The sequence below is a fragment of the Notolepis coatsorum genome (assembly GCF_963971535.1).
Source record: "Notolepis coatsorum genome assembly, chromosome: 12".
NCBI classification, from domain to species: domain Eukaryota; kingdom Metazoa; phylum Chordata; class Actinopteri; order Aulopiformes; family Paralepididae; genus Notolepis; species Notolepis coatsorum.
The window spans coordinates 87,833,290-87,846,756 of NC_140176.1; the positions used below are offsets into that span (position 1 = coordinate 87,833,290).

The 13,467-nt window shown below is 41.0% G+C and overlaps 1 protein-coding gene across 1 annotated transcript in view; it reads left to right on the top strand.

Annotated features, from left to right (window-relative positions):
* The window catches only part of enah (ENAH actin regulator), a 193,548-nt gene extending 180,593 nt beyond the window's left edge, over positions 1–12,955 (top strand). Inside the window, exons 11-13 of the mRNA XM_084325720.1 lie at positions 3,919–4,003; positions 10,691–10,748; positions 11,515–12,955. Coding sequence (XP_084181846.1) covers positions 3,919–4,003; positions 10,691–10,748; positions 11,515–11,552 — 181 coding nt within the window. The 3' untranslated portion in view covers positions 11,553–12,955. The remainder of the gene's footprint in view (positions 1–3,918; positions 4,004–10,690; positions 10,749–11,514) is intronic.
* Positions 12,956–13,467: the final 512 nt, after the last annotated feature.

Sequence of the window (13,467 nt, forward strand, 5' to 3'; positions counted from 1 at the left end):
ATAGGAGTCACAGCTGTTACTGTTAAATTAATAGGAGTCACAGCTTCTACTGCTAAATTAATAGAGTCACAGCTGTTACTGCTAAATGAATAGGAGTAACATCTTCTACTGATAAATTAATAGGAGTCACAGCTTCTACTGCTAAATTAATAGGAGTCACAGCTGTTACTGATAAATTAATAGGAGTCACAGCTTCTACTGCTAAATTAATAGAGTCACAGCTTCTACTGCTAAATTAATAGAGTCACATCTTCTACTGATAAATTAATAGGAGTCACAGCTTCTACTGATAAATTAATAGGAGTCACAGCTTCTACTGCTAAATTAATAGAGTCACAGCTTCTACTGCTAAATTAATAGAGTAACATCTTCTACTGATAAATTAATAGGAGTCACAGCTTCTACTGCTAAATGAATAGGAGTCACAGCTGTTACTGATAAATTAATAGGAATCACAGCTTCTACTGTTAAATTAATAGGAGTCACAGCTGTTACTGTTAAATTAATAGGAGTCACAGCTTCTACTGTTAAATTAATAGGAGTCACAGCTGTTACTGTTAAATTAATAGGAGTCACAGCTGTTACTGATAAATTAATAGGAGTCACAGCTTCTACTGTTAAATTAATAGGAGTCACAGCTGTTACTGATAAATTAATAGGAGTCACAGCTGTTACTGATAAATTAATAGGAGTCACAGCTGTTACTGCTAAATTAATAGGAGTCACATCTGTTACTGATAAATTAATAGGAATCACAGCTTCTACTGATAAATTAATATGAGTCACAGCTTCTACTGATAAATTAATAGGAGTCACATCTTCTACTGTTAAATTAATAGGAGTCACAGCTTCTACTGCTAAATTAATAGAGTCACAGCTTCTACTGCTAAATTAATAGGAGTCACAGCTGTTGCTGATAAATTAATAGGAGTCACAGCTGTTACTGTTAAATTAATAGGAGTCACATCTGTTACTGTTAAATTAATAGGAGTCACAGCTGTTGCTGATCAATTAATAGGAGTCACATCTTCTGCTGCTAAATTAATAGGAGTCACAGCTGTTGCTGATCAATTAATAGGAGTCACATCTTCTGCTGCTAAATTAATAGGAGTCACAGCTGTTGCTGTTAAATTAATCGGAGTCACAGCTGTTACTGCTAAATTAATAGGAGTCACAGCTGTTACTGATAAATTAATAGGAGTCACAGCTTCTACTGCTAAATTAATAGGAATCACATCTTCTGCTGCTAAATTAATAGGAGTCACAGCTGTTACTGATAAATTAATAGGAGTCACAGCTGTTACTGCTAAATTAATAGGAGTCACAACTGTTACTGTTAAATTAATAGAGTCACAGCTGTTACTGATAAATTAATAGGAGTCACAGCTTCTGCTGCTAAATTAATAGGAGTCACAGCTGTTACTGTTAAATGAATATGAGTCACAGTTGTTACTGATAAATTAATAGGAGTCACATCTTCTACTGCTAAATTAATAGGAGTCACAGCTGTTACTGCTAAATTAATAGGAGTCACAGCTTCTACTGATAAATTAATAGGAGTCACAGCTTCTACTGATAAATTAATAGGAGTCACAGCTGTTACTGATAAATTAATAGAGTCACAGCTGTTACTGTTAAATTAATAGAGTCACAGCTGTTGCTGATAAATTAATAGAGTCACAGCTGTTACTGCTAAATTAATAGGAGTCACAGCTGTTGCTGATAAATTAATAGAGTCACAGCTGTTGCTGATAAATTAATAGAGTCACAGCTGTTACTGATAAATTAATAGGAGTCACAGCTGTTACTGATAAATTAATAGGAGTCACAGCTTCTACTGATAAATTAATAGGAGTCACAGCTGTTACTGATAAATTAATAGGAGTCACAGCTTCTACTGTTAAATTAATAGGAGTCACAGCTGTTACTGATAAATTAATAGGAGTCACAGCTTCTACTGTTAAATTAATAGGAGTCACAGCTGTTACTGATAAATTAATAGGAGTCACAGCTGTTACTGATAAATTAATAGGAGTCACAGCTGTTACTGCTAAATTAATAGGAGTCACATCTGTTACTGATAAATTAATAGGAATCACAGCTTCTACTGATAAATTAATATGAGTCACAGCTTCTACTGATAAATTAATAGGAGTCACATCTTCTACTGTTAAATTAATAGGAGTCACAGCTTCTACTGCTAAATTAATAGAGTCACAGCTTCTACTGCTAAATTAATAGGAGTCACAGCTGTTGCTGATAAATTAATAGGAGTCACAGCTGTTACTGTTAAATTAATAGGAGTCACATCTGTTACTGTTAAATTAATAGGAGTCACAGCTGTTGCTGATCAATTAATAGGAGTCACATCTTCTGCTGCTAAATTAATAGGAGTCACAGCTGTTGCTGATCAATTAATAGGAGTCACATCTTCTGCTGCTAAATTAATAGGAGTCACAGCTGTTGCTGTTAAATTAATCGGAGTCACAGCTGTTACTGCTAAATTAATAGGAGTCACAGCTGTTACTGATAAATTAATAGGAGTCACAGCTTCTACTGCTAAATTAATAGGAATCACATCTTCTGCTGCTAAATTAATAGGAGTCACAGCTGTTACTGATAAATTAATAGGAGTCACAGCTGTTACTGCTAAATTAATAGGAGTCACAACTGTTACTGTTAAATTAATAGAGTCACAGCTGTTACTGATAAATTAATAGGAGTCACAGCTTCTGCTGCTAAATTAATAGGAGTCACAGCTGTTACTGTTAAATGAATATGAGTCACAGTTGTTACTGATAAATTAATAGGAGTCACATCTTCTACTGCTAAATTAATAGGAGTCACAGCTGTTACTGCTAAATTAATAGGAGTCACAGCTTCTACTGATAAATTAATAGGAGTCACAGCTTCTACTGATAAATTAATAGGAGTCACAGCTGTTACTGATAAATTAATAGAGTCACAGCTGTTACTGTTAAATTAATAGAGTCACAGCTGTTGCTGATAAATTAATAGAGTCACAGCTGTTACTGCTAAATTAATAGGAGTCACAGCTGTTGCTGATAAATTAATAGAGTCACAGCTGTTGCTGATAAATTAATAGAGTCACAGCTGTTACTGATAAATTAATAGGAGTCACAGCTGTTACTGATAAATTAATAGGAGTCACAGCTTCTACTGATAAATTAATAGGAGTCACAGCTGTTACTGATAAATTAATAGTCACAGCTGTTACTGCTAAATTAATAGGAGTCACAGCTGTTACTGATAAATTAATAGGAGTCACAGCTGTTACTGATAAATTAATAGAGTCACAGCTGTTACTGATAAATTAATATGAGTCACAGCTGTTGCTGATAAATTAATAGGCGTCACATCTTCTACTGATAAATGAATAGGAGTCACAGCTTCTACTGCTAAATTAATAGGAGTCACATCTTCTGCTGCTACGGTGAAAGCATCCTCGTTTAGAATAGAACAGTGCGTTTGTTGATTTAATGTGGGGAAAAAATCTTAAACCTTTAAAAAGAATTAAGATTGGCCACAAGGTTACTGTACTGTTGCATGGCCTATACAGTATGTTCAGGGTCTTTAGTTTACAATAGTATATACATACTATATACTAAGAAGAGCCCTCTGGTCTTATATTTGGTTCACACGACTACAGTACCTTCAATATGACTCTACTGTAAGAAATGTATGATTATTTTACGAGCAGTAAAGAAATATCGGTGGCTAAATTGTGGGCCCGGTACAAGAGAACCAAACTATGAATTCAAGGTTTCACCAGATTCTTTCTTTACTCCGAAGGGCCAAAGAAACAAGAGAAAAGGGAGGGGGGAGCTGATCAGTTTACTGTTGTCAAAATAATGCTATAATACCCCTTTCCCCCCCTACCTCACCCTCCCTTCTCAGACCCAAATCCACGCCCACCCCCACCGGGATCTCGAGTGCCAACGGTGTGCCAACAGAATCAGTGGACTACGACCGATTGAAACAGGTGCATATTTATCTTTCTTTTTTTTTTAACCTTTATTTCACCAGGTAAGAAGCTTGAGCTCAAAGAGCTCTTTTTCGAGCAACACCGGACATAAAACAACAACAAACAACCATACAGGACAGTAAATGAACATAGATAAATGACAAAAAGAGAAAGATAAAAAAAAGAGCAAGCAGCAGCCCGGGAGAGCCAATGCTTAACCTGAGAAGCATTTGCACACTCTCATATCGGCCATTAAAAGGTCAGTAATTACTGTTTTAAAACTGTGCAAAGTAATAAAAGAGATTTTCTTAAGTCCATTCCAGGTAAACGGAGCAGAGTACACAAAAGCAAAGGTATACCAACAACTTTACCAACAAGCCAGTCGGTAAACAAATTTCATTTGAGTTTGAAAGAGGACATTTCATACTGCTGGTCGTAATAAACAAACGTGCATTATTGCAAAAGCTGCGACGCATCCACACATGCATTCACACATGCATTCACACACACACACACATACGCACTCACACAAACACTTGACCTCCATGCCAAAGTTTAACCTCCTATGGTAGAAACTGTGGCCACTAGAGGGTGGGGACACTTTTGTGGACCACTCAACCAACCGAGAGAGCTATAGAGCTGCTGGTCACAGGCAGCTAATAAATAAGTATAAATGTCCTTCCGAGACACTACCTTTTCAGACGGGATGTGTATTTAATTTAGTAATTGCAAATTATGTCCCCAGTGGAAAACGTTGTAAACATCTGCAATAAAAATATATACACAGATAACGTTTTCAGTCTATTCATCTCATTGTGAACCAAAAACCTTTATATTTTTTTATATAATGATACTTTGCGTCACTGTTTCGATATAATATCGGCAGACAAAATGATGCAATATATTGCTCTATCGATTTTTCCCCCACCCCTACTTGCAATGTCGAGCAATATGTACCATGCAAATTAAATACATGTACAATACACAGTAGCCCGATCGGTGGAGCATGGCACTAACACTGCCAAGGCTGGAGGTTTGATTCCCACTGGGACCACCCATGGTAAAACAAAAAGAAAACAAACAAAAAAGTATATATACAGTTTATATCACTCATGGTACTTTAGATGTTTTACAATATTGTACAAATATGGTACATGTTCAATTATGTTAATATATGAAGTAGTTAAACTTGCATTAAGATACCATAAGGCACAAACTGACTCTAGTGTGTAACCAGGGAGTGGAGTAGTTGTATATTATTACAGACTGACCCTAGTGTGACCAGGGAGTGGAGTTGTATATTACAGCCTGACTAGTGTGACCAGGGTGTGGCCAATGACTGTATCCCGCTGTAGAGCAGTCCCCTCCCTCTGATCACCATGAATGAACCTGCTAGATAAGTACTGGGGGCTCGCTCAGCGCTGCCTATCTGCTAACACAGCACATCACTGGAACCATAGGACTGAGAGGGAGGGAGGGAGGGAGGGAGGGCTGGCTCCACACAGGCTTACTACTAGTCTGGCACTCTCATTCACTAACACACACACACAAACACTCTCTCTTTCTCTCTCTCTCACACTCTCTCGCTCTCTCTCTTTCTCTCTCTTTCTCTCTTTCTCTCGTTCTCTCTCTTTTTCTCTTCTCTCTTTCTCTCTTTCTCTCCTCTCTTTCTCTCCCTCTCCCTCTCTCTCTCTCTCTCTCTCTCTCTCTCTCTCTCTCTCTCTCTCTCTCTCTCTCTCTCTCTATCCCTCTTCCCCCCTATCTCTCTATCTCTCTGTTTCTATCTCTCTCCATCTGAATGTCACTCCTCAATACTTCAATGTGAATTCAGAACGGGCTAGAAAGAATGCAGAGAATTCACAAAGAATGGATTGCGGCCACTAAAGATATTGCGCGAATGATATACTAGCGTAAACACGACCATACTGTGTTGCAGCTGAGTGCAATTTGCTCCAGATATCTAGCAGCGCAGTTGGCTGCTGGCAGAGTTTGAGCAGACCTGTCCATGGTGCTGAATCTTTAGGCCGAAGTTATATATTTATATATATTTTCAGATTTGTGAATATTTTTAGAGTGAGAAATGAAGTTGTATTTAATGTTTGAGAATAGAACCTGCATTCTCATTATACTCCAGAATAAACTTTCATTGACCGTGTTTCCAGCGTCTACTCCTCATGGACATGACAAAACGTTATCAATTAAAAGTCATCAGCCATGGCTGGAGTTGGTAGCCGCCGTCACCTACTGTATGATACACAAATACCTTTCCCCCACACATTTGCAATGAATATTACAGCACAAACGTTTTTCTCAAAACAACTTTCTTACCCAGTAACCAGGGATTGTCATCCATGTCTTGCATCATTCCGTATAGACTGCTGTTCCTAAAAATATTGCTGTCGTGCACAGACCCAGGGAATTTGGCAACCACATTCGTTATTAGATTACTGGTTGCACACTACCTGGGTGTTGATTGAATACGTTTAATACCTATTTCTAAAAACATGTTCGTTTTCACATGGTGGTACAATTGGAACGTGAGTACAGTCAATAGCGCCCACAACACTCTCAATCTCTCTCTCTCTGCCTCTCTCTCTGCCTCTCTCTCTCTGCCTCTCTCTCTCTCTCTCTCTCTCTCTCTCTCTCTCTCTCTCTCTCTCTCTCTCTCTCTCTGCCTCTCTCTCTCTGCCTCTCTCTCTCTCTCTCTCTCTCTCTCTCTTCTCTGCCTCTCTCTCTCTCTCTCTGCCTCTCTCTCTTCTCTCTCTCTCTCTCCTCTCTCTCTCTCTCTGCCTCTCTCTCTCTCCTCTCTCTCTCTCTGTGGGTTTGAACCCGAGGCAGTGTGACTGACACTACAGGCTGTGCAGTGACCATGTGGGCTACAGGCTCAGCGGGGGGTAATTTGCTAATTCATTGAGGGTTTAAAAGGGCCATCTGTGTCATCTCTCATTTTCTACTAGTGACTTAGCAGGGCTGGTGTGGCGCCCAACCTACTGGCCATGTGACACGTCCACTCTTAATCTAAGCCCGTTTAAATCCCAGGGGAACCCCTTTAATCCCATGTGACTGTCCAAGATGGTTAGAAGGTGTAACGCTGAAAGCACGTGGACATTTATAAACCTTCTACTGTAGCAATTCGCTGAGTGAAGCACAGTAATATTCACACAACTTTTCTGGGATACTCTGGTATCTTGAGTTGACACAGGTAGAAATGCCAGATCCCATTTGTAATAGCTAGGATTAGCTCATATTCTATGAGAAAATACAAACTTGATGGCTGGGATATTGTAATATTAGCTGGGATACTGGGGCATTTGTAAATACCTTTTATATCCTGTTATATGTTATCCTGTTGGCTCATGTTTAGAGGGATATTTATCCTGTTATATGTTATCCTGTTGGCTCATGTTTAGAGGGATATTTATCCTGTTATATGTTATCCTGTTGGCTCATGTTTAGAGGGATATTTATCCTGTTATATGTTATCCTGTTGGCTCATGTTTGTGATATATAGATGTGTTTCTCGTCCACCTCAGACTTAGTGTGCGCGCGCATCAAGGCGGCAAAAAGGAACGTAATCCTGGTCAGAACAACGGGGCGGACTACAATATACCATTTGCATTTGTTAGCCATGCTAGCAATCAATTAATTAAAAACAATCAATCCATGCCAAAGCTAGACGTGTAAAAGGTGAAAGACTCGGGGGCGTTAGGTGGCGTAGCGGAGATTGCGTTCGTCACCAACCCCGGAGACGCTAGGATTCAGCTCACAGCTCCGGGGTTGTCACCAGCTTGGCTGGCCGTTCACACTAATACAATTGGCAGTATTAGAGGGTGGGAGAAGCTGGCGGGGTGGGTCCGGGTCGTTGTAAACAGCGACTCCTACAGTTCGGTCGGGGCGCCTGCTAAGAGCGGATAGGACCTGAGTGGGATAGTGTGATCCTTCCACACGCTACGCCCTCTCAGAGAATATCCGCGCTGCCAGGTGAAAAGAAGCGGTGATTGGCTGGACGTGTGTCGGAGGAAGCACGTGGTAGCCTCCACTCTCCCAGACCGACTGTGGGGGGTAAGTGCGCAGCGACCAGGAAGGGGACTGGGAATTGGCATAACGACTAACATTGGGATGGGAGAAAATCGGGGGAAAATGGAGGGGGAAAAGACCAAAAAAAAATAAAAAAGGTGAAAGACTCACACTCACAGCAAATCTGATTTTGGCAAAATGACATCCAGCCGTTTTTGTTTGAAACAACTTTTAGTCAGGGGAGTGTCATGGTTTCTCCTTAGAGCCCCGTTGTACTTCTTTTGGCGCAGCAGCTCGCGCAGGTCCGGGGTGACTCAGTTGGTATTGCTGATTGGCTCGACCGCGGTATGTTTATAAACAAGAAACAGGTCTATATGCGTATGTGAAGTTTTACTTTATTAACCCCCCCCCTGCCTTCTTGCTGTGAGGACCACATGAAGATTCAGATTAACTTTGTATCACATCTAAGACCATAAAGGAACACACCAACATTATGGGAAATGTGCTTACCATCTTCTCCAGAGCCAGATAAGAAGATAGATACCAATTTCCTCTCATTTCAGTAGAAAGCTATCCGACAAATTAATGGAAGCCGATATGGACCAATTTCCTCTTTTTTCAGCCTTATCAACCTTATCAACCTGTCTGATCTGCCGTTCTGTGAAGTCTCTGCACTGTTTGTTATTTGTTCATTGATGGTTATCTTACTGGCTGTCACACTGTTCACTGTTGATTCATCTGTAACAGAAGAATTTGTACTGGAAACTACTGATCTCTTTCTTGGTGGGATGTTTATTTTCATATACAAAAGGTCTCGTACAGAATGAAACAAATTGAAAGTCTTAAAAAGGTTAGGAAACTAGATTAATAAATCCTATCTCCTCTCTTGGTTGTTGCGGCCTAGCTCACAAGCCGAAGCTCTCTCCTGTCTCGCTGTCTCGCTTGCTATCCAACACACTTTTGTTTCTGTTACCGGAAGAATACCAACTATAAAGTCTATTTCCATAGCAACGCCGCCCTATCTCCTACTCTCGTCACTTGTCACCTCTGACCCAATCAGACGCTGCTATGGCTTAAAATTAACACTCTATCTCTGAGTGACCTTGGCGCTCTGTCTGTCTCTTACAGCCAGAGTTCAACACACAATACATGTTAAAACTACATATCTCTATAGATATGCACTTCACGGGCGGCCGGGTAGCGCAGCGGACTAAGCGTCTATCTACCACTACAGAGCCAGTGGGATCGAATCCGGCTGTGGTGCCTCCGGCTTGGCCGACCGTCCATACTAACACAATTGGCAGTGTTAGCGGGTGGGAAGCCGGCGTGGGTGGGTCCTGGTCGTTGTAAACAGCGACTCCTACAGTTCGGTCGGGGGGCCTGCACAGCAAGGGAAGGATCTGGGAGAGGTAGTGTGACCTTCCACACGTTACACTCTCCCAGTGAGAGTCCGCGCTGCCAGGTGAAAAGAAGCGGTGGGCTGGCTACACATGTGTCGGAGGAAGCATGTGATAGTCTCCGCCCTCCCAGACCGACGGTAGGGGGTAGAGTGCGCAACAACCAGGAAGGGGATTGGGAATTGGCATAACGACTAACATTGGGATGGGAGAAAAACGGAAAAAGAAGGGGGGGGGGGAGAGAATAAAAAAAAATATATAAAGATATGCACTTCACATACATGCCTGTCATTTCAAGTGAAAACCAGTGATTTCCTTCAGTGTTCAGTAGAAAGCTATCCAGCTGCAAGCTAGCCTAGCTTAGCACAAATTAATGGAAGTGGACAGACCAGCTAGCTTAGCTGTTGGCCAAAAACACATCTCCCTGTATTTTAAGCTAGGCTAGTTTCAAGTTTCTTTATTAGTTGTCATACAGAAATACAGGATACTTTTGTATGAAATGCTTCTTTCTGTTTTGCTCCTGAGAGTGTGCTAGGTAAAAATAGATAATTATAAAATAAGTATAATAAGTATAAAATAGAAAGTCAAGTACTTAAACAAGTGTAAACCAGACAAAAATGTTCAATATACATAATATGTATATTGAACATTTTTGTCTGGTTTACACTTGTTTAAGTACTTGACTGTACAATATACAATGCAGAGTAGTTACAATACAATATAAATGGGATGAGGTAGCTTGTGGTGCCACCTTGTGGTGGTAAGGTAAGGTGCAAGGCTTGGCTATGTGCAATGAGGTATGAGTTGCCAATAAATATAAAGTGTGTTAGTGTCTAAAGTGTGTAAAGTTGGTGCTACAGTGAGTTGTTTATTTAAAGTGGGTGTGTACGTGTGGGTGTGTGTGCTGTGAGTGTGTTTGATGGTTTGTACGTGTGGGTGTGTGTGCTGTGAGTGTGTTTGATGGTTTGTTACATAGTGTTAATTGTCATTGAGCATCCTGATGGCCTGGGGATAGAAGCTCTTTCTGAGTCTCTCTGTGCTTGCCATGAGACTCCGGTATCACTTGCCTGACCGCAGCAGTTCAAAGAGGCAGTTGTTTGGGTGGCTAGAGTCTTTTATTATTCTCTTGGCCTTATTCTTGCAAAGCTTGTTGTAAATGTCTTGGAGAGTTAGAAGCCCACCTCCAATTGTGCGTTTGGCTGAACGGGCCACTCTTTGTAGTCTGCTAGGGGTCTATATATATATGGTTGAATTGTCAAATGAATGTTGTTGGTTTGAATTGTGTTTTCAGGACATTCTGGACGAGATGAGGAAGGAGCTGTCGAAGCTGAAGGAAGAGCTCATTGATGGTTGATGGTAAGTAGATTGACCTTAACAGTAAAGTCTCATAGTAGCTTAATGATCATTTCAGTTTTACCATGGTACTGGCCATTGTATAAATAATTTCCTCATGGTTGTACATGGCCATGTATTGCCATGATACCACTTTTGTACTTACAGGGGCCCTATTATGCTTTTCAACAAGTTAATTTAGATCTCTCTCTCTGTGTCTCTCTCTGTCTATCTCTCTCTGTGTGTGTGTGTGTGTCTCTCTCTCTCTCTCTCTCTCTCTCTCTCTCTGTCTCTCTCTGTCTCTTTCTCTCTCTGTCTCTCTCTCTCTGTGTCTCTCTCTGTCTCTCTCTCTCTCTGTGTCTCTCTCTGTCTATCGCTCTGTGTCTCTCTCTCGCTCTCTCTTTCTCTCTCTCTCTCTCTCTCTCTCTCTCTCTCTCTCTCTCTCTCTCTCTCTCTCTCTCTCTCTCTCTCTCTCTCTCTCTCTCTGTCTATCTCTCTGTGTGTGTCTCTCTGTCTCTCTCTCTGTCTCTCTCTCTCTGTGTCTCTCTCTGTCTCTCTCTGTGTCTCTATCTCTGTCTCTCTCTCTCTCTGTGTCTCTCTCTCTCTCTCTCTCTGTGTCTCTCTCTGTCTATCTCTCTGTGTGTCTCTCTCTCTCTGTCTATCTCTCTGTGTGTGTGTCTCTCTCTCTCTGTCTCTCTCTGTCTATCTCTCTGTGTGTCTCTCTCTCTCTCTCTCTCTCTCTCTCCCTCTCTCTCTCTCTCTCCTCTCTCTCTCGCTCTCTAGCTATCAGGGAGGAGCTGGGAAAGTCCAGCATGGCGTAGAAAGATGTCCCCTCCCTGCACACTGCTACAGCCATACAGATGACCCCCACAACACACCAGCGGGGGGGGGTCGAATCCAGACACAACAATATCACAACGCGGAAAAACAAAAACACCTAAAAATTGGCGTGGTTTTGATGATGATGATGATGATGAGGATGATGGTGGTGATGATGATGATGTTAACAATAATCATATTAATACTGAGAGAGGGCACTCTTGAGCGGCATAGGACAATACATCAAACGAGAGGAGGGGTGACAGGAGGTGTGTTGCATGGATCTCCATGACCCCGCGGCAGCCATTTTGTGGAGCTGTTCAGCCATTTTACCCCTGCCCCTCTCTCTCTCTCTCCCTCTGAGAGCATTGCTTCCCCGAAGGACAAAGCATGGTCTGAGAAGAGAAGTGACCGTCTTTCTGCAAAGAGGATTTCTCTCTCTATATATCCTACACCAAACAAGAAACCATGGGAGACAAAAAAAATATGACATTTAAACACAAAAACACACACACACACACAATATTGAACTACTACAATGATGCTGTATTAACCATTTATATAAAGTGTGAGAGAACAGAGGAGCATTCACAAATCAGAACTCTTCTCGGACGCACACTTGTGATTTCCTACGGCGAAAAGAAAACAAAAAGGCACGTTTTATCTCGAGTGAGTGTCGTTTTTAGAGGCTGGATGACGAAGGGCGGGGTTAAGGGAAATGGAGCCCCCCCCCCCCCCACAAGGCCATAGGGGTAGCCTCTCTTGTGTGTGTGGATGAGGGACTGACAAGACTGTTCTTCAGACCAACGCTGCAGGACGCTGTAAACGCTTGTCTTCCTCAACAACAACAAACATACTATTTTAACCTGAATATGTACAAAAGAGAGCGAGAAAAAGAACATATTTAAAGGGAGAAGAGAAAAAAAACGCTTTCTTGTCAATCAATCATATCTGTTTCAATGTTAAAACTATGGCCATATCAAGTAGCTCAATAATCTCAATCTCTAAATACAGGATCCTCTCTTCGTCTCGTCTCTTGGTCTGTGTGAGCTCCCATACTTGTAACTGTTTTTCTTTTTTGTGTGTGTGTTTTTTATCCTTCCAGAAATGAGTGCTTTTCTACCCTACCAGGCTACCGTACTTTCTTTCTTCTTTCACACAGTTTTTTTTGGCAGGTCAATGACACACAGACTAGGGTACTACCCGCATGTCGGGAAGGCAATCATTGTAGCTCTCTACCAAACCTCTTCTGTCAACGAAAAAAAAAAAAAAAGTGCTGATCTTATTACTGCTAACTCAACATGGCCAGATGATGTAGACGAATTGAAACTTTTCTGTGTACCGTTTTATTTGTTTAAAATAATTATCTTTTTCTTTTTGTCTGTCACTCTTTTTGTCTTTACGGTTCTTTACGGTTGTTTTCTGAGGGTCACAAGGCATTTTGTTACAAGCAATAAGTGTAGCATCTGCGTCAAGTTCCTTCCGGAAAGTTCAAATGTTCCCTGTAGAGAACTTCTACTGTGTGACGACTCTTATCACCCCTTTGTCAACTTGTAACTGAAGGCAAAACGTCTTAGTGTTGAGAGCCACACGTGTAAAGACTTACATTTTACTAAGGTACGCAATGTACTATGGTACTCTGTCCATAGTCCCCCACCTGTGAAATTCAATAATACTGTGTCTTTATTGGTACTACGGTTAAACTTTTTACCGAATTTAAACGGAAAACTGTTAAGAGGAAAAGTAAGCAAGGGACAACCAAGACATAACTCGTGCCATGGGCTCATTCTTTCACCAGTGCTTAATTGGTTTCTTTCTGTCCCTCAACTGCCATCAAAGGTCTAAAGACAACACTGTTTTTCTTGTCTCCTAAGAATTTGTTTCTATATTAGTTGCTCTTTGATAATTATAATTTTA